This window comes from Zingiber officinale, chromosome 9A (assembly GCF_018446385.1).
Source record: "Zingiber officinale cultivar Zhangliang chromosome 9A, Zo_v1.1, whole genome shotgun sequence".
Taxonomy (NCBI): domain Eukaryota; kingdom Viridiplantae; phylum Streptophyta; class Magnoliopsida; order Zingiberales; family Zingiberaceae; genus Zingiber; species Zingiber officinale.
This window is the reverse complement of record NC_056002.1, coordinates 99,196,522-99,224,463: the sequence shown is the minus strand read 5'-3', so window position 1 is coordinate 99,224,463 and position 27,942 is coordinate 99,196,522. Positions and strand designations below refer to the sequence as shown.

The following is a 27,942-nucleotide window of genomic DNA, read 5'->3' as shown; positions in this document are numbered from 1 at the left end:
AAAAAAATAAAATGAAATGAAAGATTTTTAGTTTTCAAGCACAGAGCTTTCATTATATATATATATGATGAATCCAAAATTGCAAAGTTCATTTCTCAAGAATGAATTCTTGAATCTCTATTCCTGTATGACGAGCACCGCCCTGCGCTCTAATCACCACCTCGTCTCCGACTTTTAGCGATGTTACCGGGATGGAGCTCCGGTTTTCTGCAGTCAAAGAAATCCAACGATGGAGAAAAAGAAGTAGAACTGGGAAGATTTGCTGAACAATAAATCTGAGCTGAGGGAAGAACCTTGGGGAGGGCAGACGAATCCGACAGTTTCTGCATTCTGTAGGAAGATGCTGTAAGTCTCACTTCCAGAGTGCTCCTGCAAACAAATTCAGATATTTCATGCAAAATATAAGGTAAAAAAGAAGATTGTTCAGATATCTTTTAGCCACCCACAAGTAAGATTGATATCTTTTAGACACCATGATAGTAGCGATGGTGAACTTAAACTAAAAGATAGGCTAAGCCAGAAACCTGTTTTGCCTCCACCAGGATAAGTGGCCTTGACTCTATCTTGATGCGGCCCACAATCGACGTCCTTTGCTGACCTTTTCGGTCGACTACAATAACCTCTTTGCCTGCCTGCAACTCGGAGAGATAGCAAGTTCTTCCTCCTGGAATTGCAACATAGGCATGTACTGGGCCCTGCTTATCAAGGAAAATAATGAGTGTTCTGTCTGAAGAGAGATTAAATTCTCAGTAGACAATCGAATCCCACTAAAAGAACCACAAACTAAAAAGATCTTGTAACAATCACTTTATGAAAGCTACTTCCATGTCCAGGATTAGAGAAGGAAATACCGACAAAAAAAGAAGAATTCAGCAAGAACAAAGATTAAGCTCTAGTAGCAGTATATACTGTGATAATAGTAGCCTGTAAATTTTGATACTAACAGCATTGACTCGAAAAGGTCTGCTAGCAATGTAATTTGTTTCGAGGCACTCTGAGTGAACCAAAAATAGTCCTCTGGCAAAGGATCCAACCTGCAAAATGAGACGTATCAGTTAAACCACAATTTTAGATTCATCTCAAAAACCCAGAAAATGGTGTTTTGAGGCACATGGAGACAAACTCCTGAAGAGAAAAAGTAAAGATGGACCAGAAGGCCTTCACCAGGTTGCATGAGACTGCAAAGGTCCACGCAAACACGATCACCCATGCCAACTACTTCTATGCGAGTTATTGTAGCCTTAGTCAAGTCTAGCATAGTTCTGACTTCATTTCTTCGGTCAAAATACTCCTGGAGATATTAATCTAAGTGAGTGGTCAATATAGAATATAGGTTATTGCTATTTGAGAAATTAAAATACAGTCAGTATATGTTTGATCAACTGCAACACTATAGACAAAGTTATGTGGCAGAGGTAATAACAAATTTTAGGTGGTATATCTCTCTTCTAAATTATCTTTAAAGAAAGTATGCAATATAGACGAACCAAGTGCCATTTGCTTTGACCATTAGTTTTCAATTAATCAGAGGTTGTCCCTTCCAGACATATATATATCAATTATCAACGAGCAGTGCAGACATCTTAGCTCGAGGTGATGGAGAATAGAAAGGGAGTAGATGCCTGCTTCAGCAATAAATGACAGACCAACATAAACAATTTATTGAGTTAAACATGAAAGGGCTAAACTAACTTTAATATTTTCTTTCTATTGTATAATGCTCATAGGAACCAGCAAGGCTGCAAATGACTGATGAAAAGGAAATAAAAAACAAATAAATAAACAAACAAACAGCTACACAGAAAAGCTAGCATTAGTCATTGGATTATTTTTACAAATAAGAAAATTACACAAAGGCATTGTAGGAGAGAAAAGGTATTTGTTTTACATATTGTGATTCAATAAATGTATTTAGACTATTGGTTTCTTGCAAAGGCATGAATATTTTTGGTTACCTAGGTGTATTAAAGATGTTATACTCGACAGTGGGATAAGATAAGGACTGTCTACTCTTGTGCAAAGCAATCAAGTAGCTTCATACAAATTCTATGGCAGTCTTTTACAAATAAAGCAATAACAACAAACAATCTATGAAGCTCAACTTAGTTCAACAATCATCATCTGTTGGAGTTACACCTAATTACTCATAAAAGTTATATTTTCATTTTATCTTTCCTAGCGACTCCTTATATCCATCTAATATTCCCACCTTCTGCTGCATATTTTTTTTGTACTAATAAGGTTATATAATGTATATTCAAAAATAAACAAATAAATCACATTTATTTGTCTTAAGTAGACCTTCAACTGATTCATCTTCTCTAGTTATTAAATTTATTGATTTTTTTTAGCACATCTATATCATCTTAATCTACTTTTCCGTCATTTGTTTTCTCTTACAGATATCCATTTACTCGAGTAAGGGTGAAATTTTCCTTGGAAATATATATATATATATATAGACCCATGACTGCATGAGGTACCTTTAGTTTCAGGACTTCTTTCATGTCTTCAACCTTCAGAACAACTCCATCAAGACCTTGCTCCAAGGCCTAATTAGGTATCAAATGTTTTTAGTTCACCATCAAACTCCAAAGTGACAAATAAAAAGACAAATAACAACACTTAGGAACTCCTGTTTTACTTTCTTTTCTAAACTTGCTCTTGGATATTATATTGTGAAATTACCTCAAGAAACACTTGTGCCTCAGTGGAAGTACTTGAAACTGCCAAAACAGTCTTATCACACCCTTGGAATGCTGCAACAATGTTCTCTGCAGGTATAACCTTTCCCAATACATAACACTTATTAAAAATCACGCATGTACAGATGGGGATGAAGAAAAATGTCCTGATGGAATCCATATATACAATCAGTTATGTAGATTCTGAAAATGATGCATATACCTTTCCATTTTATAGACTCGATTGAAAAATAAGTCAACATCAATTCTAAAGATGAGAGAGCTGGACACCTGCCATTCATTCTGGAAAGTTATGACAATATTCTCTGCCTCTGTATTTGGCTGAAGGACCTCCAACTCTTGTGGAGATGAAACTTCACAGAGAGAAGCAATCTTTCTGCTTTGTTCATCAAGGAGATCTTTGCCATGAATAAAAATTGGTGTTATCAAGGCAATAGCTGCACAAAGATTAAAGAAAGGTAGAAGAACTCAATCTAAAGTCATTCAGTAAATGTGGTTGCATAACTATTTGAAATCAAAGAAACAGGACGCATCTAGAGCAGTCAATTATAGTAACCATGCCCTGCTACAAATTGGAGATAAACCCTAACAGAAGGGAGAATAGCCGTTTAATGGATTACATGACCACTCGTTGGCAAGCTCGGTGGATCGTGGTTCCGATCGAAAGATGAAGGTATTCCACCCTCTCTCAACAGCAGCCGTCATCACATGCCTGCTCTCAGTCCATATCCAAACAAGCTTCGACGCCTTATTCCTATCCGCAACCGCAGATCGGGACATCGCGACGCAGGTACTGACTGGAAACCCGCCTGCATTAAGAAAAACCAACCTAAGCAGTTGAAACTCGAGACGAAAACACAGCAGAAAGTAAATTTAGTTCGGAGAACAAAAGTGATCTTTCTTAATCATAGCGCTGGGAGACAATCTCGGGAGAGAGGCTCAGCGGCTATGCCTCTTACGGGGGGCAGCGGCGACGCCGAAAATTTGGTGATCGTGGTCGTGCAGAACGACGATGAAATCGCCATGTCCGTCCTGCCTTAAAATCCCGATCTTTATCACTACCTTCCAACCCCAATTAATCAATTTATTTGCTGGCTTGGGAATGGGGATGGGCTGAGCCAAATTTACGGTGTCCAAACTTCAAACTGCTTACAGCTTTTCGAAATTATTAAATTAGGATAGTTTTAAAATTATTAAATTATATATCTAGTTTTAATTTATCCTAATTAGACAATTTATGTTTTAGAATAATTAAATCGATTTGATTCTATACATTAGAATTTTAATGAAATCAGTTGGATAAAAGCAGTTTGAAACAAACTCAAAATTAATTTTTATATATTTATCAAGCTCTTTTTATTATATTTATAATCTTAAATTTGACATATAATATATTAATCGATTTTACTTAAAATTAATTATGACCAAATAAACTATTGATATGAAATTAGTTATTATGTATTCATCTACCTCTCCTAATTATATTTATGCCTTCAAATGTCAATTTGACTCAATATATTGAGAACAATACATTTATCCTTTGTTGCCTTCAAATGTCAATTTGTGTTCAAAAAATTATTACTCTTAATATATTGAGTCAAATTAATATTTGAGGACATGGATATAATCAGGAGAACTAGCTGAACACATAGGATCTAGTTTTATGTCAATCCAAGGTTGTTGGCCAATTTTGCCCAAAATTGATTAATGGATAAAATGATGTAATATGAAACTAGATTCTATATGTTCGACTAGTTATCTTGATTATATCCATATCCCTAAACTTCAATTTAACCTAAAATATCGAGAGCAATAATTCTTTTAAACATGAATTTGATAGATCGAGTAGTGCGATAAAGGGGGTGAATACCAAGTCTTTTTAAAAACTATTATTTATCTTTTAAAGTCAGAATTAAGCAACGGAAAATAAAGAGAGACAAAAGCGTTTACTTCATTCGAAGCCTAGCTCGACTCCTACTCGAAGGCTCGCGGTGCTTGACCGCACCGATGGGCAAAGTACTATAATCCTTCTTTCCGAAATCCTTGGAAAGAAGTGAATCGTACAAGTACAAATATGTAAGATAGTAACACTCCTACTATCTTACAGAAATTAAGTGCAGTACTAAAATAAATATATACCGACAATAGAAGTAGTAAATCGTAGCTCGGCTGGCACTGTTGGATGAAGTCGCTTGCAAACTTGATGACGACGTGTAGCGTGAGCAGCTTGCAGAAGAGCACAAGAGTTGATCAGAAAGTTCTATCCAGCCTCTGACTTCGAGCCTCAATTTATAGGCCTTGGGCGTTCGGTTGACCGATCCCACTGTTCGGTCGACCGAACCCACTCCCTCCTTCCTTCCTGGTCGAAGTCTGAAGCTAGCTCGGAAATCTGCATTAACTGATCTTTAATGGTTCGGTCGACCGATCATGCCTTTCGGTTGACCGAATAAGCTTTTTCCTTGTTCGCTGAAATCTGCCGAGATCTTTATTTATTGCCCCATTAATGTTGATTGGATCGGTCGACCGGTCTTCTGGTTCGGTCGACCGATCAACCTTTTTTCCTTTCCTGCTGATCTCTGCTGATGATATGTCTTTTGCTGAGTCACCCTGGTTCGGTCGACTGATCTAACTGTTCGGTCGACCGATCATGCTTTGATCGGACTCTGTTCTGAACTGAATTACTGCTTTGAGTTTGCTTTATTCGGTCGACCGAACCACTAGTTCAGTCGACCGATCCAGTCGAGCCTGCAACACAGTGTTATGAAAAAACTTTCCTGCAAAACAGATGTTAGAACAATAATATAAAGTAGGAATAAAATGTAAGACAGTAGAATTGTCTTGATCTCAACTTTGAAACTTTCCCGGTTTCTTCAGTTGGATCAGCGACCTAAGGTTGTTCCCTTCGGGAACCCGACCTCACTGTCGCTCCTCCAGTTGTTTACCTCAACCTACCTGCCAAACTTAGATCCTCCAGATCTAGTTTGGACTTTTCACTCAACCTTGATCGGCTCCCCAGGACTTTTCCTTTTGATCTTCGGTCCTCTAGACCTCTCAATCACACCGCCAAGCGTCAAGTCCCCTTGACCTGCTTGGACTTGCACTTGGGTTCCACGATCTGCTAAGATTTCTCCGCCTAGCCTTCAGCTAGGACTTTTCTGGTTGAGTAAACATCCTGCACACTCAGTTAACTTGTTAGATTATAACAAGACTTAACTTGAACCTTTAACAACATCAAAACTTAGGTTTGATTCTGGTGCAACTTGCACCAACAATCTCCCCATGTTTGATATTTGGCAACCAAGGTTCAAAGTTACGTTAAAAATATGCAACAAATAAATCAACAAGCAATTTGATTTTTAAATTCTCCTGCTGAGTTAGACAACTCCCCCTAAATTTACTATCTCTCCCCCTTTGACACACATCAAAAACAGGAGAAGACCAACAAACAAAAAATGTATAACAATTTTAACTAAGTGCTCAAAAAATACATGAAAATGAAAAGGTAATTTTAATATTCAAAAATAATATAAAATAATTTTGAAAATTTTACTAAGTTAAAAATATAAAATAATTTTGAAAAAATAATTATCCTAAGTTAAACAAATACTTTGAAAAAGAGAAATTTTTACTAAGGTAGAAATAATATTAAAGAAACCAAATTTTAAAAAATATTCCTAAGTAAAATCTTTTGAAGAGAGTAAAGATTTACCAGTAAAATAATTTTATTAAGTTAAAATTTCTAAACCCAACTTTCAATATAAAATGTTTATAAAAAGAATTAGAAAAAGATTTTCAAACATAATTTTAAACACTTTTAAAAGTCAAAAAATATGAACGAATAAATAATTTGAAAAATAAAAATTAGGATTTTCAAAAATTTTGAACATTTCTATAAGTCTTTAAACATTTGAACACTTTAAAAGTTTTAACAAGTTTGCTAAGTGTAAAATTAATTTTGAACACTTAAACTATATGAAAAAAATTTAAAAAAATTATATTTTGAAATAATTTTTTAAAAGCCCTTTTGAATTTTTATAAAGTAAAATTTTAAAACAAATTTTCAAAACTAATTTAAAAGTCTAAATAATTTTGAACATTTTCGAAAGAAAAAGAAAAAATTTCAAAAAAAAATCCAAGAAAAATGAAATAGCTTTTTTTTTTTAAATAGCTCCCCCTAAAATTGATATTTATCTTAAAAGTCCAAACATGGTTAGGTAAACTAAGGAAAAGAAGTCCTTATGATGAAATGTCCAACCTTTGTTCAAGGCTAACTATCACAAGATAGTAGCTATTGACTTAGCTTGGTCAACTTGAGTATTTAGTACTAACTAGATTTTTACTACCTAGTTAACCCAAATTGATTCATGTATGTTGTTTAAAGCCCAGATTTATAGGGATGCACTGACATAAGCATCTGAAATCTTGTGCAAGGTCCTAAGCATCTCACCCATTCTAAGTTATCAAACAAGGGATCCTATTGTGCTTGTGAGATGTTGGCTTCTAAAACTATAGAAACATGCAAATCTACGGTAAGACCTAGGCTACTCCAGAAAATAAAATATTCTGAAAGAATTTTGTAAACAAAAATTTTGAAAGAAGATTTTTACAAAAATAATTTTGAAAAATAAACTAATTAATAATTTTCAAAATAAAACCTATTCTATTAAACACATCCAACAAGTATGCAAAAATAAGTAACCAGAACTACAAATTTTAGGACAAGGTTCAAATACAAAAGTTTGATCAATCACACTAGTCCAGAAAGACATATAAAGAGTCAGATGTCAGGAGGTGGAGGATCATGGGCATAACGAAAATAGCTAAACATCCTAGTCTGCTGTGCCTCCAACGTCTCTACTCGTCGAGTAATATCCTGACGAAAATATGTCAGCTGATCCTGAAACATCGTCTGAAGAGAGTCGAAACGACCAAAAATATCGTCTCGAAGCTAACTGAATGGATCACTAAAGTGAGGAGGAGGGGTTGTAGATGAAGTCGCCTGAGCAGCATCAAAGACTGGAGTCTGAGAGTACCCAATAGCTAACGGTGGTATATAGAGTTCCTCTACAGCAATGGGGATGTCCTCAACATCAACCGCTTCCTCGACAGGTGGAACATAGTACGGATGAGTACGGTTGTAAACCAGACCCTGAGAACTAGCCTTAATCCCAGCCAAAGACATTTGTCGAATACCTATGAGATCAAAATCGGACAACTCAATTAACTCACCACGCCCAATTCCTACACCTAAGGAGGCTATAAAAGCAGTAAGAATATGACAATGAAGCATGTGTACCTTAAATGAGGTACTATAGCCAGAGTAATAGATTATGGATTTAAAAACCCAATAAGCAAGATCTATATCTAGTTTATGCTTAAGGACATACATCAGAAAAAGGTGAACAGGATGTAGAACTGCTTGGTCTCTGGATGACAAAGGATGTATGCATGAGACAACCATTTTGTATAGTGCATTGTCGTTTGGGCTTAGTGGGACAGATGACATCTTCCTTGGTCGACGACCTCGGAAGAAATCATCATACATAAGATCGAGAGTGAGATGAGAAAATGGTTTGGGCAAGACTTTAGGGTATGATGGATAAGGAAAGATCCGAGTATGTGATGGACGCATGCGGAGGAAGCGAGAGAATACATCAAAATCAAAATAACATATCTCTTGATGCAACTCTAGTCTTAAAATGATACGCATCAATCTCACATAAATTATGGTAAAATTCAGTGCAGAGTGTGGGATTATAAGCATGTCTACAAAGAACCAGACTGTCCAATGAGTAATTTTGAATAATGTCGACAATTTCAGGATAATAGGTTTGATAAAATGGTAGATCAAGATATCTAGTACCCACAACTAAAAAGGTCTTGTTTGAAAAAGATTGATGTAAGTCTTCTGTGGAGAACCTAGGGTCCTGGCTGGGATTGGAGGAACTAGCCTCCTTTTGGGAAAGTTTACGCAGTTTTTCACTAAAAGAAAAGAGAAAACACTACACCAAATATGACTTTCCGCAGCGTGCAAATATGTTATCCGCAGCGCACATTGCACGCTGCATAACTACAAGCTGTTAAAAGTCATAAAACAACGGCAGCGCGCATCGCGCGCTGCGGTTAAAAGCATTCGCAGCGCACACGGTGCGCTGCGAATAAGAGCATTTGCAGCGCACACCATGCGCTGCGGTTAACAACATTTGCAGTGCGCACTGTGCGCTGTTGTTAACAACATTCGCAGCACGCGATGCGCGCTGCAGTTAAAATATCATACAATTATCACTAATATTTATTTAAAATATATAATTTAAATTTAAAATTTAAAAATTATCATAATTTATTGATCACTTAAAATAGAAATAAAAAATTATAAAATATAATAAAAATGTGAATACATAACTTTTATTTATCTAATAATAATTTTACAAAGCTCACAAATTTCTCTAAGTCAAGTACAAAAATCAGGAATTTCTAACAATCAAAGATTTCCCTGTCAACAATGTCCCAACACTGCTTTAATCTAAAATGCATCCAAGTATTCCACTTGCCACAAGTATTTGTGCCGTTTTCAAGACTTCTATCTTAGCCTTCATCTCTCAGCTTCATATTTATGATCTGATGTCGAGAGACTATGACCAACCTCAATGTCCTCATCTTTATCTTTATCTCTAGCTTTGCTACCCCCATCTCCATCACGAACTGTGCTCATTCTTTTGAGTGTTATCTTTTGAAGTATTTCTATTTTCAAGCTCCTCTATCTTTTCTAGTTCTTCTAGTCTTGCCATAATTCGAGCATATTCTTCATCTTCACCAAGCTTTTGTAGATTTTCTACCTTGTAGGTGTGTAAAGAATCTGAAACAGTTAGATTGAAAATTAGAGGGAAGCACCTTGTCTTTCACCCAAACTAATAATATATCATGCCTTGCAAATGTGAATATTTACAATATGTATTTACACAACAAATTAAAGTAAGTTGGAATCTCAAAAGTAGTTGCACAAAGAGAACATAGAAGTTGCTAACTATACTAAAAAAACATACATTACAATATGTGATTCCATTTCAAATAGATCAATATGACATCTCACAAGAACAATAAGTATATCTTGAAAAATGGTCTAAATCGAAATGTAACAACTAATTATGTGATTCCATTTCAAGCAGAGAATGATAATGTAGCTTACTATGGACCAAAACCTAACAAGAATACTTGAACCAAAACCTAATCATCCCAAGTCTAGATTCATACAACAGAAGGTTAGACCTGCAACTACCATATGCAGCTACATTAGTAAGTCTAGTAGTTATTTCTATGCCTAAGTTGTATTACAGAAGTTGCTAGAAAAGTATAATATATTTCTGGATTTGAAGAATAAGCAAAGTGACTGAACAACATGAAAGAATTCTTTTTCAGTGTAAATCACATACTACACGAAATGTTCACAAAACTTAACTTTGCTGACTAGTCACTTGATGTCGCCGACTATCGCTAAAGTATCTTCATCAACAGTATGCTTCAAGCGTTTGATCGCTTTGTCCACTTGCAAACAGAGGTCATTCTCATATGTCCTATTTCATTAGGCTAAAAGAGGGAAAAAATTCTATCACCATTTTTAGACAATGAAAATTTTGATAATTTTTTATGAAAAAAAAGTGTTTCATGGGTGAGCAGCAGTTTGAGAACTTCTCTATTTCAGTTTGTCCTGACAATTAAGACGATGAGAGAGATCGTTTGAACAAAGACTCCAATGATCAATCCCCACCATATTCCTTGAGCCACAGCAGCATCAAAAACAATTGTTTAATATTTTTCCTAAATCAAAACAGATCAAAAGAGTAATTTAAATCTTAGTTTTCACTTACAGTAGTAGCTAAACTACTTGAATCTAAAAACAATGCCGATGGGAAGTCTAATCAGGTAATAAGCACCCACATTTACATAAGCCACTATGGCTTGCCACCCACTTCCAATAGCAACTCCTACATCATCCATCCTCGTGAACACTTGAAGCTAGTCGTCCATTAAAAAAATAATTATAGAATTTTAGATCAATGTTGTACTAGACAGAATTGACAAACCTCCATTCAAGAAAATGGAGATGGAAAGTAGAGGAGTTAGATTAATGATTGCTGGTGTAGAGCTTGCGCAAGAGCGTGTGCAGTATGAGGACCAACACACTGATGATCAAGCTAAGGATTAAGTTGGTGGTCACCATAACAAGGACTGCAAACTTAGCGACTCGAGGATGAGCAGCCCCCAACTCATTCCCTATCCTCACACTTCAACAAACAACCTCTGGTTATTAGTGAATGATTCATGGAGATTGATGCAAGTGCAGTAGTCGTCAAACCTTGCGGCATTGCTCAAGCCGAGCATGATCATGAAGTCCCAATTCCACTAATTTGCACTGGAATCGATCACACTGTCAGTAAGAAATTTAGATAGGAATTGATAAGCTGTGCGGTCATTGATTACCAGATAGATATGACATTGAGTGAGATTTCTGGATTTAGGAGGTAGCCTGTGATCAGTACGAAACCTTGGATGTGCCAAATCTCCAAGCTATGATGAATGTGAGTTTGAGCGAGGGGGAAGAGGAAGAGAGGGGGAGAAAGTTGGAGGGTTGACTTACATGAGCATGATGGTTGATGAAACAGTGAGTTTGAAAAAGAGCCAGATGCCGGTGAAGACCTTAATAGAGAGGTCAGTCCAGGTGGCCCTGCAGGAAGGGATGAGGATGATGTAGAGCCAAATGGAGAGGACGAGCACCCACCAAGGGATGCTGAGAGTGATGGAGGCGCCGAGGAGGCCGAAGTCAAGGACAAAGACGGCAAGCTAGGAGATGAGGATATGGAAGAGGAGGACGGCGACGACGATGACGGCCATGGGGTTGATGATGTTTTGAGCCTATAGGAATCGTTGCATTGGGTAATAAAGGGTGAAGGAGATGAGCTGAGGCAGGAGGCCGCGGGAGTAGATCCGGCCCACCTTCGCGACCGCGTCCGACTGGCCGTTGGCGTTGAGGAAGGAGCTAGAGAACAATGAGTTCGATCACCCAATCCCTCTCCCTGTCCCTTCCCATGGAACCCTAATTTGACCCCGATCGTGCCGGCTGCCTTCTCCGCCACGGCTCCGTCAAAATCGAAATCCTCCCCATTCTTTGGCACCTCCTCCTCGTTCTCATCTTCGAGGGTAGTGTGAAGGTCGCCTTAGCGTTAGGGACGAAGGAGGCGAAGGGCAGAGAGGAAGACGAAGTCGAAGTCGAAGTCGCGCAGGGCAGTGGCGTGTATAGGGTTTTGGGCAGAGGCAAAGGCGCGAAGGGATGGGCGGCGGCATAGGAAGGGTTTCACGGATTAATTCTGGTGTGGTACATTGGGTTACAAAAGTACTACATTTTTTCTAATTTTTAACAGTGCATTTTGCACACGCTGTTAATATTTATATTTAAAAAAATGTGTTGTTAATATTAAATATTAACAATGTATGTTACACGCCATAAAAAAATTTATTAACAGCATATATTTTTCTGCACGTTGCAGTTTATAAAAAAATAATATTATCCGCAGCGCACTTAATTGAGCGCGCCGTAAAAATTATCATTAACGACATGCCCTAACCATGTGTCGTTAATAACGTGCTATAGAAAGTCATATTTATTGTAGTGAACTATTAACAGCGCGCTCCACATGCCGTTAATATTAAGTTTTAACAGCACACTCTGCATGCCGTAGAAAAGTTTATTGACAGCGTATTTTTTCTGCACGCTGTCGTTTGTATAAATATTATACTATTCGCAGCGCACATAATTGTGCACGCCGTAAAAACGATTATTAACGGTGCACTTTAATTGTACGCCGTTGATGATGCGCTGCGGAAAGTCACTTTTGTTGTAGTGAAACAATAAGTAAATGTGCGATAAGAAAAGACTAAACCTTAAATCATATCGAGGTATGGTTTGTGAACGCAGAATTTCGACAGATTCCCGGAGATGTGAAGAATAGGAAGAGGCGTTTGAAGAAGAACTCGAGGTTCTGTGGGTGTTTTATAGAGCTTTATCGGTCGACCGAGAAGCGGATCGGTCGACCGATCCAATAAATTCGAAGGTATCTCGCGCAACGTGGTAGATGTTCGGTCGACCGAAAACCCGTATCGGTCGACCGATAAAGTAAAGATCAACGACTTTTTGATTTCCAACACAGAGAAGTAGGCAGATCATAAATTGTTCATGTTGGTGCAATATCCCTCAGGTCAAGGTTGACCTGGGTAACCAAGCAGAGTCTTGGTTTGGGTTTAGATGTTTGACAATAAGATATTGATTGAAGAAGAGTCAAGTAGGTCAATGTTGACTGGATACTTGACTGGGAATGTTGGTGCAATATCCCTCAGGTCAAGGTTGACCTGGGTAACCAAGCTGAGTCTTGGTTTGGGTTTAGATGTTTGACAATAAGATATTGATTGAAGAAGAGTCAAGTAGGTCAAGGTTGACTGGATACTTGACTGGGAAGTCCTAACTGGGATGTTAGGCTAAATGAAAGTCCTGGTGAGTGAAGCCAGGCAGAAGAAAAGTCCTGGTGAGTGAAGCCAGGCAGAAGGAAGTCCTAGTGAGTGAAGCTAGGCAGATGGAAATCCTGGTGAGTGAAGCCAGGTGAAAGTCCTAGTGAGTGAAGCTAGGCAGATGGAAAACCCTGGTGAGTGAAGCCAGGCAGAAGGAAGTCCTAGTGAGTGAAGCTAGGCAGATGGAAATCCTGGTGAGTGAAGCCAGGTGAAAGTCCTAGTGAGTGAAGCTAGGCAGATGGAAAACCCTGGTGAGTGAAGCCAGGTGAAAGTCCTAGTGAGTGAAGCTAGGCAGATGGAAAACCCTAGTGAGTGAAGCTAGGTGAAAGTCCTGGTGAGTGAAGCCAGGCAAGGGAAAATCCAGATGGATCAAGGATGATCGGACATCTGGTGCTGGGAAGTCCAAGTAGGTCAAAGGATTGACTGGATACTTGGCATGAAAGAAAAGTCCAAGTAGGTCAAAGGGATTGACCGGATACTTGGCACAGAGAAAAGTCCAAGTGGGTCAAAGGGATTGACCGGACACTTGGTAAGGGAGTCCTAGCAAGTCAAGGGAGTGACTAGATGCTAGGCATGACATACCAACAGTCAAGGTTGACCGGATGTTGGTTTGGGATATTTGGGACTTGGTTTGGACAAAACCAAGTCTTTGGATCGATCCGCGGATCGATCCGGCTCTGAATCGATCGGTGGATCGATCGGAACTGTCCCGAGCCACGGATCGATCCGTGGATCGATCAGATGTCCCAATCGATCGGTGGATCGATTGGGACGCTGTTCGATAAGCGCCGGATCGATCCGTGGATCGATCCAGCGTTCGATAGGCTCTGGATCGATCCGTGGATCGATCCAAAGCCTCCCCGATCGATTGGGAACATTCGAATCGATCGGGATCCGACCGTTGGCGTCGTTTATAGCTGCAGGCGTTCGATGGCTGCGCAAAAAAACTTCACCGATTCATTCCAGATTCAACACAGCTCCTCCCCAGCACTCTCTAAGCTCCTCACCGCCAGTTCTTGAAGGTTCTTGGAGGTTCATCCAAGTCAAGAGGCGAGTTGCAACGAGAAGAAGAAGAAGCTAGGGTTTTTACTGCATTTCTTGTAAGCTTTTGCTTATTCTTTACTACCCTTTCTTCTTCTTGTACTGAGAGTCTTGTAGGGCTTCTCCGCCCTCGGTAGTTACCGAAAAGGAGTGTTTTCATAGTGGAGGGTGCGTGCGTGGTGTGGATCCTTGGATTAGTCATCTCCGTTGGAGATGGATACCAAGTAAACTCCTAGTGTTAGCGTGTTTGTGTTTGTTTATGTATTTTCCGCTGCGCATTCTTGAAGAAACAAGCAAAAACAAGCAACACCGAGCAACGAGCACGCGACGAGCTATTCACCCCCCCCCCCCCCTCTAGCTACTTTTGGTCCTAACAAGTGGTATCAGAGCAAGGCCGCTCTTCACCGGAATCATCGCCGGAAGGGTCAAGCATAACAACAAAAGCTAGAGGGTGAAGAAGTTGGAGCAAATTCATCAAAGTCAAAGAATTCAAGAAGCTCAACTTCAAGATGCAATTCCAAGATGGACTTGGATTTGATACAAGGGTGGCTCCACCATACACTTCTACGAGTTTCGATTCTTGGAAATCAAGAATCGAAAATTTTCTTATGATGGAGATAGAGCAATGGTTTGCTCTAATGGAAGGCTTCAAAGCTCCAACAAACTCCAAGGGCAAGCTTCTAAAGAAAAGCAGATGGAGCTCAGAGCAAATTCAAAGGGGCGAGGCAAATGACAAAGTGACCAAGCTTCTGGTCAACTTATTGCCTAGCCACATCTTGGCTCGAGTTGGAGAATTCGAAGATGCAAAGGAACTTTGGAGCAAATTGGCTAAGCTTCATGAAGAGATCCCCTCCACTGTACAAGATAATGAAGAATCCAGAGAGGGTGACTCTTTGGAGCAAGACCAAGAGGAGGACTCCAAGGTTGAGAGATACTCAACCTCCGAAGAAGAGGAAATCCAAGAAGCTTCATCCTCAAGGGAATGCACCGAAGGGAACAAGGAGGGAGTATACTCCTTGTTTCACATTCAAGATGATGAAGCCTCCACCTCTAGGATTGAGGGGGAGCAATCCTTGGTGACACCGGAGCAAGAGGAGGAAGAAGCTTCTACCTCCACAAGTCAAGAAAAATCAAATGGAGGAGAATCAAGGTCCGATCAAGAGGAAGCTTCTACCTCCGGATCCAAAGAAAAAGATGCCACCCCTGCAAGCAAAGGTATAAATATTTCAATTAATAATAAAAATCATATAATATGTTTTGAGTATAGGGAACATGGGCACTATAAGAGCAAGTGTCCCAACTTGGCCAAGAAGAAGGGCCAAATGGCACAAAAGGGCAAGGAGAAGCTCAAGGAGACCACCCCCGGGACAAAGAAGAGCAAGGAGCACATTGTGTGCTTCTTGTGTCAACAAAAAGGGCATTACCGAAGTCAATGCCCCAAGGGGAAGAAGATGGTCAAGGCTCAAGGAGGCACTAGTCAAGGGGGAGCCTCCAAGGTAAAGAAGAAGGTAACATTCATTGAGCCTATTCCCTTGCAAAATGGTAAAAAGCATGCTAGGTCAAATTTTTATCATCTTAATGCGATTTACCATAAGAATAGGAAGCATGAGGGCTTTAAGGAAAAGCATGTGGCCCTACATGCCAAAACTACTATCCCAAAGGCTAGGAATGTAGGTAAAAACCTAGGCGATAACTCTAAGGATGTAAGATACAAGCCTAGAAACAAAAATGCTCATGAACTTAATGGAAAACCAAAACTAAGGACTTAGTGATGGAAAATCAAGTCTTGAGGTCAAGACTTGATAAAATTGAAAAGACCCTAAAAAGGATGGAAAATATCCTATTAGGGCAAAATGAGCATAACCTAGGTTTAGGGGTACAAAAGCCATCCAATGGCCATAGATGTTTGGGATACAAACCAAAGGCTAAGAAGGATGTGCCCTCTTACCATAGAGTTCCATATAGTTATGGAACAAACCCTAGGTCTAGTGGTCAAGCCAAGAATACTAGGGAAGTCATCCCTAAGAGTATTTTTGCAATAAATGTGACTAAGACTTCTAAGAAGTCTAAGAAAGTCACAAACAAGGTCACAAGGGAGGTTATCCCTAGAGTTGACCTAGAAAATGTGACCAAGGCTTCTAAGAAGCCCAACAAGGTCACTAGGAAGGTATCTAGGGAAGTTATCCCTAGTGAGTACCTAGAGCATCCAAGGAGCACCAATAGGTGTTGGGTTCCTAGGAGCATCTTCTCTACCCCATAGATGGGTTAGAGAGTGTCAACTCCGATTAGAAGGGTAGTTAACCCAACTTTGAGGAAATTGACACTCAAGGAGCATTTTCAGGGTTTTTGTTAACCTTTGAAAATGAAATGGAATTATTGATTACTCCTTGAAAGAGTAAAATGTGCCAAATTGGAGAAGTATTGATTTTATTTTAAAAGTGGCACAAATTTGAGAAAACACAAGAACTACCAAGTTGGGATTTTGGCATGTTCTTAGGAAATTAAAGGCAAACTAAGCCTTAATTTAAAAGTGCTACTCTTGTGGAAAAATGGAATATGCCAACATTTGAGGACATGTTTATTTTCAATTGGCATACATTAAATCAAGGAAATTAGAAATGCCAAATTTAGGCTTTGGCATTCTCTTGTAGCATTTTAGGGCAATCTAGGTGTAAGGTGTAAGTTCAGCTAAGATTTTAAGGATACTTAGATAGCTAATCTAGGTATATTTTATTTATGCTAAATCTTGCCATGATTGTTTGCCCATCATATGCCATGACATCATGTCTAGTTTTTGCATTCATGTCTTATTATGAAAAATCCAAAAATACCATGTCATGACATTCATACATCATGTAGTAATAGGCTATTTTCTTTTGAAAATTATTTTCTTTTGATGTATGCCATAACATAATCATGCATTAAGTTTAATTCCTTGTGATTAAGGACAAATGGCATCTAACGATACTTATTGACAAGTGACATCCTAGGTGGATGTCTAACATCTCTAAAATGCCTAGATAGATATGCATGATCCCTAGAATAGGGCAAAACCAAATTTTACATCTCACAAAGACCTCTAAGGTGACTTGTATGTGTTTTAGTGCATATTATATACAAGTGAGATGTTAGGATGATGAACAAAGCTCAAGATGTTGATTTAGTGCATTCCTTTGAGTTTTAAATTCATCAAAACACATAGTTATGTGTTTTCCCATCATTGGGAAAGCTAATGTACAAGTCATGTGCATTATGCCCAAGGAACATGATGGGATATTGGTTTTGAAAATGTTTTTAAAATGTTTTTGGAAAACCTTGGTGAAGGCTATCTTTTGATAGTAATCACCATTGAATAGTTAGACACAAACTTGAAGAAAAACACTAAAGTTTTTGCAAGTTTTCAAGTTTGTGTCAATCTTTGAAAATATGATGTATTTTCATAGAAAACTATTTTTCCATGATTAAGTATGCCCTAAATAATGTCTACACGAAATTTCATAATTTTTGGATTTTTGTAGAATTTTCTAGGGGTTTCTGAAGTTGACTGAAATGGAATTTCAGCAACTATTAGAGCTCCGATCGATCCATGGATCGATTGGAGTTCCATGAATCGATTCAAACGGCAATTTCCGCGAGCAGAAGCTCGCTGGATCGATCAGCCGATCGATCCAGGGAGTCTGAATCGATCCGTGGATCGATTCAGAAAGGTTCAATCGATTGGAACCCAACTCCAATCGATCCAAGTTGCTGATTTTGGCTGGGAAGGCCTGATTTCAGCATCTTTGAACCTCTTTGAGTCTAGGTAACCATTTCAAACCCCTTAAATACATTTGTATACATACAAAGGGTGTTTTCATGTTGAAAACAAGGATGGATTGGTTAACGAAGACTAAGTAGAAGTTTAGGTTGAGGTTGTTTCAAATTTTGAATATTTGAACCTCAAAACTTCCAAATTTGGGTTTCCTAATGTTTTAGGGATTCCAAGTCATTGTTGGTGCAATGACAGAAGTTACCATCATGTCTTTAGGGGGAGGGACTCTTTAAAGACATGAAAGTTATTTTTCATGAACCTTGGAAGGTGGTTAACCTTCTGTTGTGAACTTGCTCAAGGTTGAGCATTTAAACTTGAAATGGGGAGAAATGGGGAGTGGATATCCTCATTATTTCAAGTGGACACTCATGTGGTAGATAATGCTCAAGGTTGGGTAGTTGTCTACATTGAGGGAGAAGTTAAGGATAAATGAAGGGTATGGGACCTTCATTATCGTGTTGATCACAACGAGTGATGTTGTGAACAACGATGAGCAACTCTTCAGGGGAGAGTCTTCAACAAATGGATTTGTTGAAGTGTGCCCAGAATTGGAGCATAGGTTGATGTGTGTCCAACGATGGGTTGATGTGTGCCAATAGGGGGAGAATGTATGGTTAAGCTTAGTCCTTCATTACCTATGGGAAGGTCATAGGGGGAAAATGAAAGGACTCATGAAAGGGAGTAAGTTAGGCTTTCATTACCTAGAGGGAGTTTGCCCTCTTAGGGGGAGAATGAAGAGCTTAATTTATGCTTTCATTACCTAGTGGCATGAAGAAGGAGGCTATGAGATTAGCCTAACTTACATATGGGATTGTAAGTGTTATTGTGGTATTGTCAAACATCAAAAGGGGGAGATTGTTGGTGCAATATCCCTCAGGTCAAGGTTGACCTGGTACAAGCGAGTCTTGGTTTGAGTTTAGATGTTTGACAATAAGATATTGATTGAAGAAGAGTCAAGTAGGTCAAGGTTGTTGGATAATCTTGGGAAGTCCTAACTGGGATGTTAGGCTAAATGAAAGTCCCGGTGAGTGAAGCCGAGCAAGAAAAGTCTGGTGAGTGAAGCCAGGAAAGTCCTAGTGGTGAAGCTAGGCAGATGGAAATCTGGTGAGTGAAGTGAAAGTCCCAGTGAGTGAAGCTAGGCGGAAGAAAAGTCCCGTGAGTGAAGCCGGGCAGAAAGTCCTAGTGGTGAAGCTAGGCAGATGGAAATCTGGTGAGTGAAGCCGGTGAAAGTCCTAGTGAGTGAAGCTAGGCGGATGGAAAACCCTGGTGAGTGAAGCCGGTGAAAGTCCTAGTGAGTGAAGCTAGGCGGATGGAAAACCCTAGTGAGTGAAGCTAGGTGAAAGTCCTGGTGAGTGGCAAGGAAAATCCAGATGGATCAAGGATGATCGGACATCTGGTGTTGGGAAGTCCAAGTAGGTCAAAGGATTGACTGGATACTTGGCATGAAAGAAAAGTCCAAGTAGGTCAAAGGGATTGACTGGATACTTGGCACAGAGAAAAGTCCAAGTGGGTCAAAGGGATCCGGACACTTGGTAAGGGAGTCCTAGCAGGTCAAGGGAGTGACTAGATGCTAGGCATGACATACCAACATGTCAAGGTTGACCGGATGTTGGTTTGGGATATTTGGGACTTAGTTTTGGACAAAAACCAAGTGCTGGATCGATCCGTGTATCGATCCAGGCTCTGGATCGATCAGTGGATCGATCCAGACCTGTCCCAGCGAACAGAGAGCTTCTGGATCGATCCGTGGATCGATCCAGATGTCCCAATCGATCAGTGGATCGATTGGGACGCGGCTGCTTCGCGCGATAAGCGCTGGATCGATCCAGGCGCGTTTCCAGAGCACAGAGGCGCTCTGGATCGATCCGTGGATCTATCCAAAGCCTCCTCGATCGATTGGGAACATTCGAATCGATCGGGATCCGACCGTTGGCGTCGTTTATAGCTGCAGGCGTTCGATGGCTGCGAAAAGAACTTCACCGATTCATTCCAGATTCAACACAGCTCCTCCCCAGCACTCTCTAAGCTCCTCACCGCCAGTTCTTGAAGGTTCTTGGAGGTTCATCCAAGTCAAGAGGCGAGTTGCAACGAGAAGAAGAAGAAGCTAGGGTTTTTACTGCATTTCTTGTAAGCTTTTGCTTATTCTTTACTACCCTTTCTTCTTCTTGTACTGAGAGTCTTGTAGGGCTTCTCCGCCCTCGGTAGTTACCGAAAAGGAGTGTTTTCATAGTGGAGGGTGCGTGCGTGGTGTGGATCCTTGGATTAGTCATCTTCGTTGGAGATGGATACCAAGTAAACTCCTAGTGTTAGCGTGTTTGTGTTTGTTTATGTATTTTCCGCTGCGCATTCTTGAAGAAACAAGCAAAAACAAGCAACACCGAGCAACGAGCACGCGACGAGCTATTCACCCCCCCCCCCTCTAGCTACTTTTGGTCCTAACAGGGAAGTCCTAACTGGGATGTTAGGCAAAATAAAAGTCCTGGTGAGTGAAGCCAGGCAGAAGAAAAGTCCTGGTGAGTGAAGCCAGGCAGAAGAAAAGTCCTGGTGAGTGAAGCCAGACAGAAGGAAGTCCTAGTGAGTGAAGCTAGGCTGATGGAAGTCCTAGTGAGTGAAGCTAGGCAGATGGAAAATCCTGGTGAGTGAAGCCAGGTGAAAGTCCTAGTGAGTGAAGCTAGGCAGATGGAAATCCTGGTGAGTGAAGCCAGGTGAAAGTCCTAGTGAGTGAAGCTAGGCAGATGGAAAACCCTAGTGAGTGAAGCTAGGTGAAAGTCCTGGTGAGTGAAGCCAGGCAAGGGAAAATCCAGATGAATCAAGGATGATCGGACATCTGGTGCTGGGAAGTCCAAGTAGGTCAAAGGATTGACTGGATACTTGGCATGAAAGAAAAGTCCAAGTAGGTCAAAGGGATTGACCGGATACTTGGCACAGAGAAAAGTCCAAGTGGGTCAAAGGGATTGACCGGACACTTGGTAAGGGAGTCCTAGCAGGTCAAGGGAGTGACTAGATGCTAGGCATGACATACCAACAGGTCAAGGTTGACCGGATGTTGGTTTGGGAGGTTTGGGACTTGGTTTTGGACAAAAATAAAGTGCTGGATCGATCAGTGGATCGATCCAGACCTGTCCCAGCGAACAGAGAGCTTCTGGATCGATCCGTGGATCGATCCAGAGGTCCCAATCGATCAGTGGATCGATTGGGACGCAGCTGCTTCGCGGATCGATCCGTGGATCGATCCAGGCGCGTTTCCAGAGCACAGAGGCGCTCTGGATCGATCCGTGGATCGATCCAAAGCCTCCCCGATCGATTGGGAACATTCGAATCGATCGGGATCCGACCGTTGGCGTCGTTTATAGCTGCAGGCGTTCGATGGCTGCGGCAATCTCTTCACTGATTCACTCCAGAGCTCTCGCCAACTCCTCCACAGCGCTCACAAAGCTCAGATCGCCAGTTCTTGAAGGATCTTGGAAGCTCTCCAAGTCAAGAGGCGGATCAAAGCCAAGAAGAGAAGCTAGGGTTAGGGTTTTGTACTCATTGTAAGCTTGTAAGCTTGTATTTCTTGTATCCTTTCCCTCTCTTCTTGTATTGAGTCTTGTAGGGTTTCTCCGCCCTTGGTAGTTACCATAAAGGAGAGTTTTATTTAGTGGAGGGTGTGTGTGTTGGTGTGGATCCTTGGATTAGTCACCTCTTGTGAGGTGGATACCAAGTAAAACCAACCGTGTTAGCGTTGTGTGTTTGTTTCTGTATTTTCCGCTGCACATCTTTGAAGAAACAAGCAACGCCGAGCGACGAGCACGCGACGAGCTATTCACCCCCCCTCTAGCTACTTTTGGTCCTAACAAGTGGTATCAGAGCGAGGCCGCTCTTCACCGGAATCATCGCCGGAAGGGTCAAGCATAACAAGAAAAGCTAGAGGGTGAAGAAGTTGGAGCAAATTCTTCAAGTTCAAGACTTTATCAAGCTCAACTTCAAGATGCAATTCCAAGATGGGCTTGGATTTGACACAAGGGTGGCTCCACCATACACTTCTACGAGTTTCGATTCTTGGAAATCAAGAATCGAAAATTTTCTTATGATGGAGATAGAGCAATGGTTTGCTCTCATGGAAGGCTTCAAAGCTCCAACGAACTCCAAGGGCAAGCTTCTAAAGAAAAGCAGATGGAGCTCAGAGCAAATTCAAAGGGGCGAGGCAAATGACAAAGTGACCAAGCTTCTGGTCAACTTATTGCCTAGCCACATCTTGGCTCGAGTTGGAGAATTCGAAGATGCTAAGGAGCTTTGGAGCAAATTGGCAAGAATTCACGAGATCCCCTCCACTGTATCAAATCAAGGAGAATCCAAAGAGGGCGACTCATTGGATCAAGACCAAGAGGAGGACTCCGAGGTTGAGAGATGCTCAACCTCCGAAGAAGAGGAGATCCAAGAAGCTTCATCCTCAAGGGAATGCAACGAAGGGAACAAGGAGGGAGCATACTCTTTGTTTCATATTCAAGATGATGAAGCCTCCACCTCTAGAATTGAGGGGGAGCAATCCTTGGTGACGCCGGATCAAGAAGAAGGAGAAGCTTCTACATCCGGGTCAAGTGAAGAAGAAGAAGATGGTGCCACCTCTGAAATTCAAGAAATATCAAATGGAGGAGCAAGTGTCATCCCTATACAAGAAGGTATAAATGTTTCAATTAAAAATAAAAATCATATAATATGTTTTGAGTGTAGGGAACATGGGCACTATAAGAGCAAGTGTCCCAACTTGGTCAAGAAGAAGGGCCAAGTGGCACAAAAGGGCAAGGAGAAGCCCAAGGAGACCACCCCCGGGACAAAGAAGAGCAAGGAGCACATTGTGTGCTTCTTGTGTCAACAAAAAGGGCATTACCGAAGTCAATGCCCCAAGGGGAAGAAGATAGTCAAGGCTCAAGGAGGCACTAGTCAAGGGGGAGCCTCCAAGGTAAAAAGGAAGGTAACTTTCATTGAGCCTATTCCCTTGCAAAATGGTAAAAAGCATGCTAGGTCAAATTTTTATCATTTTAATGCGATTTACCATAAGAATATGAAGCATGAGGGCTTTAAGGAAAAGCATGTGGCCCTACATGCCAAAACTACTATCCCTAAGGCTAGGAATGTAGGTAAAAACCTAGGCAAGAACACTAAGGATAATAGATACAAGCCCAAGAATAAAAATGCTCATGGATCAAATGAAAAACCAAAAACTAAGGACTTAGTGATAGAAAATCAAGTCTTGAGATCAAGGCTTGATAAAATGGAAAAGACCCTAAAAAGGATGGAAAATATCCTATTAGGGCAAAATGAGCATAACCTAGGTTTAGGGGTACAAAAGCCATCCAATGGCCATAGAGGTTTGGGATACAAACCAAAGGCTAAGAAGGATGTGCCCTCTTACCATAGAGTTCCATATAGTTATGGAACAAACCCTAGGTCTAGTGGTCAAGCCAAAAATGCTAGGGAAGTCATCCCTAAGAGTATTTTTGCAATAAATGTGACTAAGACTTCTAAGAAGTCTAAGAAAGTCACAAACAAGGTCACAAGGGAGGTTATCCCTAGAGTTGACCTAGAAAATGTGACCAAGGCTTCTAAGAAGCCCAACAAGGTCACTAGGAAGGTATCTAGGGAAGTTATCCCTAGTGAGTACCTAGAGCATCCAAGGAGCACCAATAGGTGTTGGGTTCCTAGGAGCATCTTCTCTACCCCATAGATGGGTTAGAGAGTGTCAACTCCGATTAGAAGGGTAGTTAACCCAACTTTGAGGAAATTGACACTCAAGGAGCATTTTCAAGGTTTTAGTTAACCTTTGAAAATGAAATGGACCTTTTGATTACTCCTTGAAAGAGTAAAATGTGCCTAATGGTGGAAGAATTGATTTTAATCTTAAATGGCACATATTGGGAAATTCATAAGAACTATCAAGTTGGGATTTTGGTATGTTCTTAGGCAATTTAAGGCAACCGGGCCTTAAATTTAAAAGTGCTACTCTTGAGGAAACATGGAATATGCCAACATTTGAGGACATGTTTATTTTCAATTGGCATACATTAAATCAAGGAAATTAGAAATGCCAATTTAGGTTTTGGCATTCTCTTGTAGCACTTTAGGGCAATCTAGGTTTAAGGTGTAAGTTTAGCTAAGACTTTAAGGATACTTAGATAGTTAATCTAGGTATATTTTATTTATGCTAAATCTTGCCATGATTGTTTGCCCATCATATGTCATGACATCATGTCTATTTTTACATTCATGTTTTATTAAGAAAAATCCAAAAATACCATGTCATGACATTCATACATCATGTAGCAATAGAATATTTTCTTTTGAAAATTATTTTCTTTTGATGTATGCCATAACATAATCATGCATTAAGTTTAATTCCTTGTAATTAAGGACAAATGGCATTTAACGACACTTATTGACAAGTGACATCCTAGGTGGATGTCTAATATTTCTAAAATGCCTAGATAAATATGCATGATCCCTAGATTAGGGCAAAAATCAAAATCTACATCTCACAAAGACCCCTAAGGTGACTTGTATGTGTTTTAGTGCATATTATATACAAGTGAGATGTTAGGATGATGAACAAAGCTCAAGATGTTGATTTAGTGCATTCCTTTGAGTTTTAAATTCATCGAAACACATAGTTATGTGTCTTCCCATCATTGGGAAAGCTAATGTACAAGTCATGTGCATTATGCCCAAGGAACATGATGGGATATTGGTTTTGAAAATTTTTTTAAAATGTTTTTGGAAAACCTTGGTGAAGGCTATCTTTTGATAGTAATCACCATTGAATAGTAGACACAAACTTGAAGAAAAACACTAAAGTTTTTGCAAGTTTTCAAGTTTGTGTCAATCTTTGAAAATATGATGTATTTTCATAGAAAGCTATTTTTCCATGATTAAGTATGCCCTAAATAATGTCTACACGAAATTTCATAATTTTTGGATTTTTCTAGAATTTTCTAGGGGTTTCTGAAGTTGACTGAAATGGAATTTCAGCAACTATCAAAGCTCCGATCGATCCATGGATCGATTGGAGTTCCTGAATCGATCCATGGATCGATTCAAACGGCAATTCCCGCGAGCAGAAGCTCGCTGGATCGATCGGCCGATCGATCCAGGGAGTCTGAATCGATCAGTGGATCGATTCAGAAAGGTTCAATCGATTGGAACCCAACTCCAATCGATCCAAGTTGCTGATTTTGGCTGGGAAGGCCTGATTTCAGCATCTTTGAACCTCTTTGAGTCTAGGTAACCATTCCAAACCCCTTAAATACATTTGTATACATACAAAGGGTGTTTTCATGTTGAAAACAAGGATGGATTGGTTAACAAAGACTAAGTAGAAGTTTAGGTTGAGGTTGTTTCAAATTTTGAATATTTGAACCTCAAAACTTCTAAATTTGGGTTTCCTAAAGGTTTAGTGATTCCAAGTCATTGTTGGTGCAATGACAGAAGTTACCACCATGTCTTTAGGGGGAGGGACTCTTTAAAGACATGAAAATTATTTTTCATGAACCTTGGAAGGTGGTTAACCTTCTGTTGTGAACTTGCTCAAGGTTGAGCATTTAAACTTGAAATGGGGAGAAATGGGGAGTGGATATCCTCATTATTTCAAGTGGACACTCAAGTGGTAGATAATGCTCAAGGTTGGGTAGTTGTCTACATTGAGGGAGAAGTTAAGGATAAATGAAGGGTATGGGACCTTCATTATCGTGTTGATCACAACGAGTGATGTTGTGAACAACGATGAGCAACTCTTCAGGGGGAGAGTCTTCAACAAATGGATTTGTTGAAGTGTGCCCAGAATTGGAGCATAGGTTGATGTGTGTCCAACGATGGGTTGATGTGTGCCAATAGGGGGAGAATGTATGGTTAAGCTTAGTCCTTCATTACCTATGGGAAGGTCATAGGGGAGAATGAAAGGACTCATGAAAGGGAGTAAGTTAGGCTTTCATTACCTAGAGGGAGTTTGCCCTCTTAGGGGGAGAATGAAGAGCTTAATTTATGCTTTCATTACCTAGTGGCATGAAGAAGGAGGCTATGAGATTAGCCTAACTTACATATGGGATTGTAAGTGTTATTGTGGTATTGTCAAACATCAAAAAGGGGGAGATTGTTGGTGCAATATCCCTCAGGTCAAGGTTGACTCGGTCAAGCAGAGTCTTGGTTTGGGTTTCGATGTTTGACAATAAGATATTGATTGAAGAAGAGTCAAGTAGGTCAAGGTTGACTAGATACTTGACTGGGAAGTCCTAACTGGGATGTTAGGCAAAATGAAAGTCCTGGTGAGTGAAGCCAGGCAGAAGAAAAGTCCTGGTGAGTGAAGCCAGGCAGAAGAAAAGTCCTGGTGAGTGAAGCCAGGCAGAAGGAAGTCCTAGTGAGTGAAGCTAGGCAGATGGAAGTCCTAGTGAGTGAAGCTAGGCAGATGGAAAATCCTGGTGAGTGAAGCCAGGTGAAAGTCCTAGTGAGTGAAGCTAGGCAGATGGAAATCCTGGTGAGTGAAGCCAGGTGAAAGTCCTAGTGAGTGAAGCTAGGCAGATGGAAAACCCTAGTGAGTGAAGCTAGGTGAAAGTCCTGGTGAGTGAAGCCAGGCAAGGGAAAATCCAGATGAATCAAGGATGATCGGACATCTGGTGCTGGGAAGTCCAAGTAGGTCAAAGGATTGACTGGATACTTGGCATGAAAGAAAAGTCCAAGTAGGTCAAAGGGATTGACCGGATACTTGGCACAGAGAAAAGTCCAAGTGGGTCAAAGGGATTGACCGGACACTTGGTAAGGGAGTCCTAGCAGGTCAAGGGAGTGACTAGATGCTAGGCATGACATACCAACAGGTCAAGGTTGACCGGATGTTGGTTTGGGAGGTTTGGGACTTGGTTTTGGACAAAATCAAGTCTTCCGGATCGATGGATCGATCCACGGATCGATTGAAATGGTCGGATCGATCCGTGGATCGATCAGAGGTCCCAATCGATCGATGGATCGATTGGGACGCTGCTGCGCGATAAGCGCCGGATCGATCCGTGGATCGATCCGAGCGCCGCGATAGGCTCTGGATCGATCCGTGGATCGATCCAAAGCCTCCCCGATCGATTGGGAACATTCGAATCGATCGGGATCCGACCGTTGGCGTCGTTTATAGCTGCAGGCGTTCGATGGCTGCGGCAAGCTCTTCACTGATTCACTCCAGAGCTCTCGCCAACTCCTCCACAGCGCTCACAAAGCTCAGATCGCCAGTTCTTGAAGGATCTTGGAAGCTCTCCAAGTCAAGAGGCGGATCAAAGCCAAGAAGAGAAGCTAGGGTTAGGGTTTTGTACTCATTGTAAGCTTGTAAGCTTGTATTTCTTGTATCCTTTCCCTCTCTTCTTGTATTGAGTCTTGTAGGGTTTCTCCGCCCTTGGTAGTTACCATAAAGGAGAGTTTTATTTAGTGGAGGGTGTGTGTGTTGGTGTGGATCCTTGGATTAGTCACCTCTTGTGAGGTGGATACCAAGTAAAACCAACCGTGTTAGCGTTGTGTGTTTGTTTCTGTATTTTCCGCTGCACATCTTTGAAGGAACAAGCAACGCCGAGCACCGAGCGAACGCGATGAGCTATTCACCCCCCCCCCCTCTAGCTACTTTTGGTCCTAACAGTTCAGTCCACCGAAACATTTATCAGTCGACCGAAACATTTATCAGTCGACCGATTAATTTAATCGTTTGACCGGTTAAACGCTTTAATCAGGGTTTACATTTTTGAACTAATACCTTTAATTAAATGAATTTTAATCAAGTTGAAAAGTTCTTAATGAAGATTTAAAATAATTAAGTTTAAAAGATTT

General features: G+C 40.5%; 1 protein-coding gene and 1 pseudogene across 3 annotated transcripts; both read right to left on the bottom strand.

The window, feature by feature from the left end:
- Nucleotides 1-7: 7 nt before the first annotated feature.
- On the bottom strand, nt 8-3,808 carry LOC122018821 (3-dehydroquinate synthase homolog). 3 transcript variants are annotated; one of them, XM_042576245.1, is made up of 10 exons: nt 3,658-3,808; nt 3,326-3,514; nt 2,976-3,142; nt 2,689-2,787; nt 2,484-2,552; nt 1,151-1,291; nt 945-1,034; nt 525-695; nt 294-369; nt 8-207 (listed from the first exon to the last, which is right to left on the bottom strand). In XM_042576245.1, the coding sequence occupies exons 1-10, from the start codon at nt 3,728-3,730 to the stop codon at nt 89-91; spliced, it is 1,194 nt and encodes a 397-aa protein (XP_042432179.1). In that variant the 5' UTR covers nt 3,731-3,808; the 3' UTR covers nt 8-88. The 3 variants fall into 3 exon arrangements, with proteins under 3 accessions (XP_042432179.1, XP_042432181.1, XP_042432180.1); XM_042576247.1 differs by having other exon boundaries at nt 3,665-3,793; XM_042576246.1 differs by having other exon boundaries at nt 3,607-3,787.
- Nucleotides 3,809-9,375: 5,567 nt separating this feature from the next.
- On the bottom strand, nt 9,376-11,759 carry LOC122021076 (annotated as a pseudogene).
- Nucleotides 11,760-27,942: the final 16,183 nt, after the last annotated feature.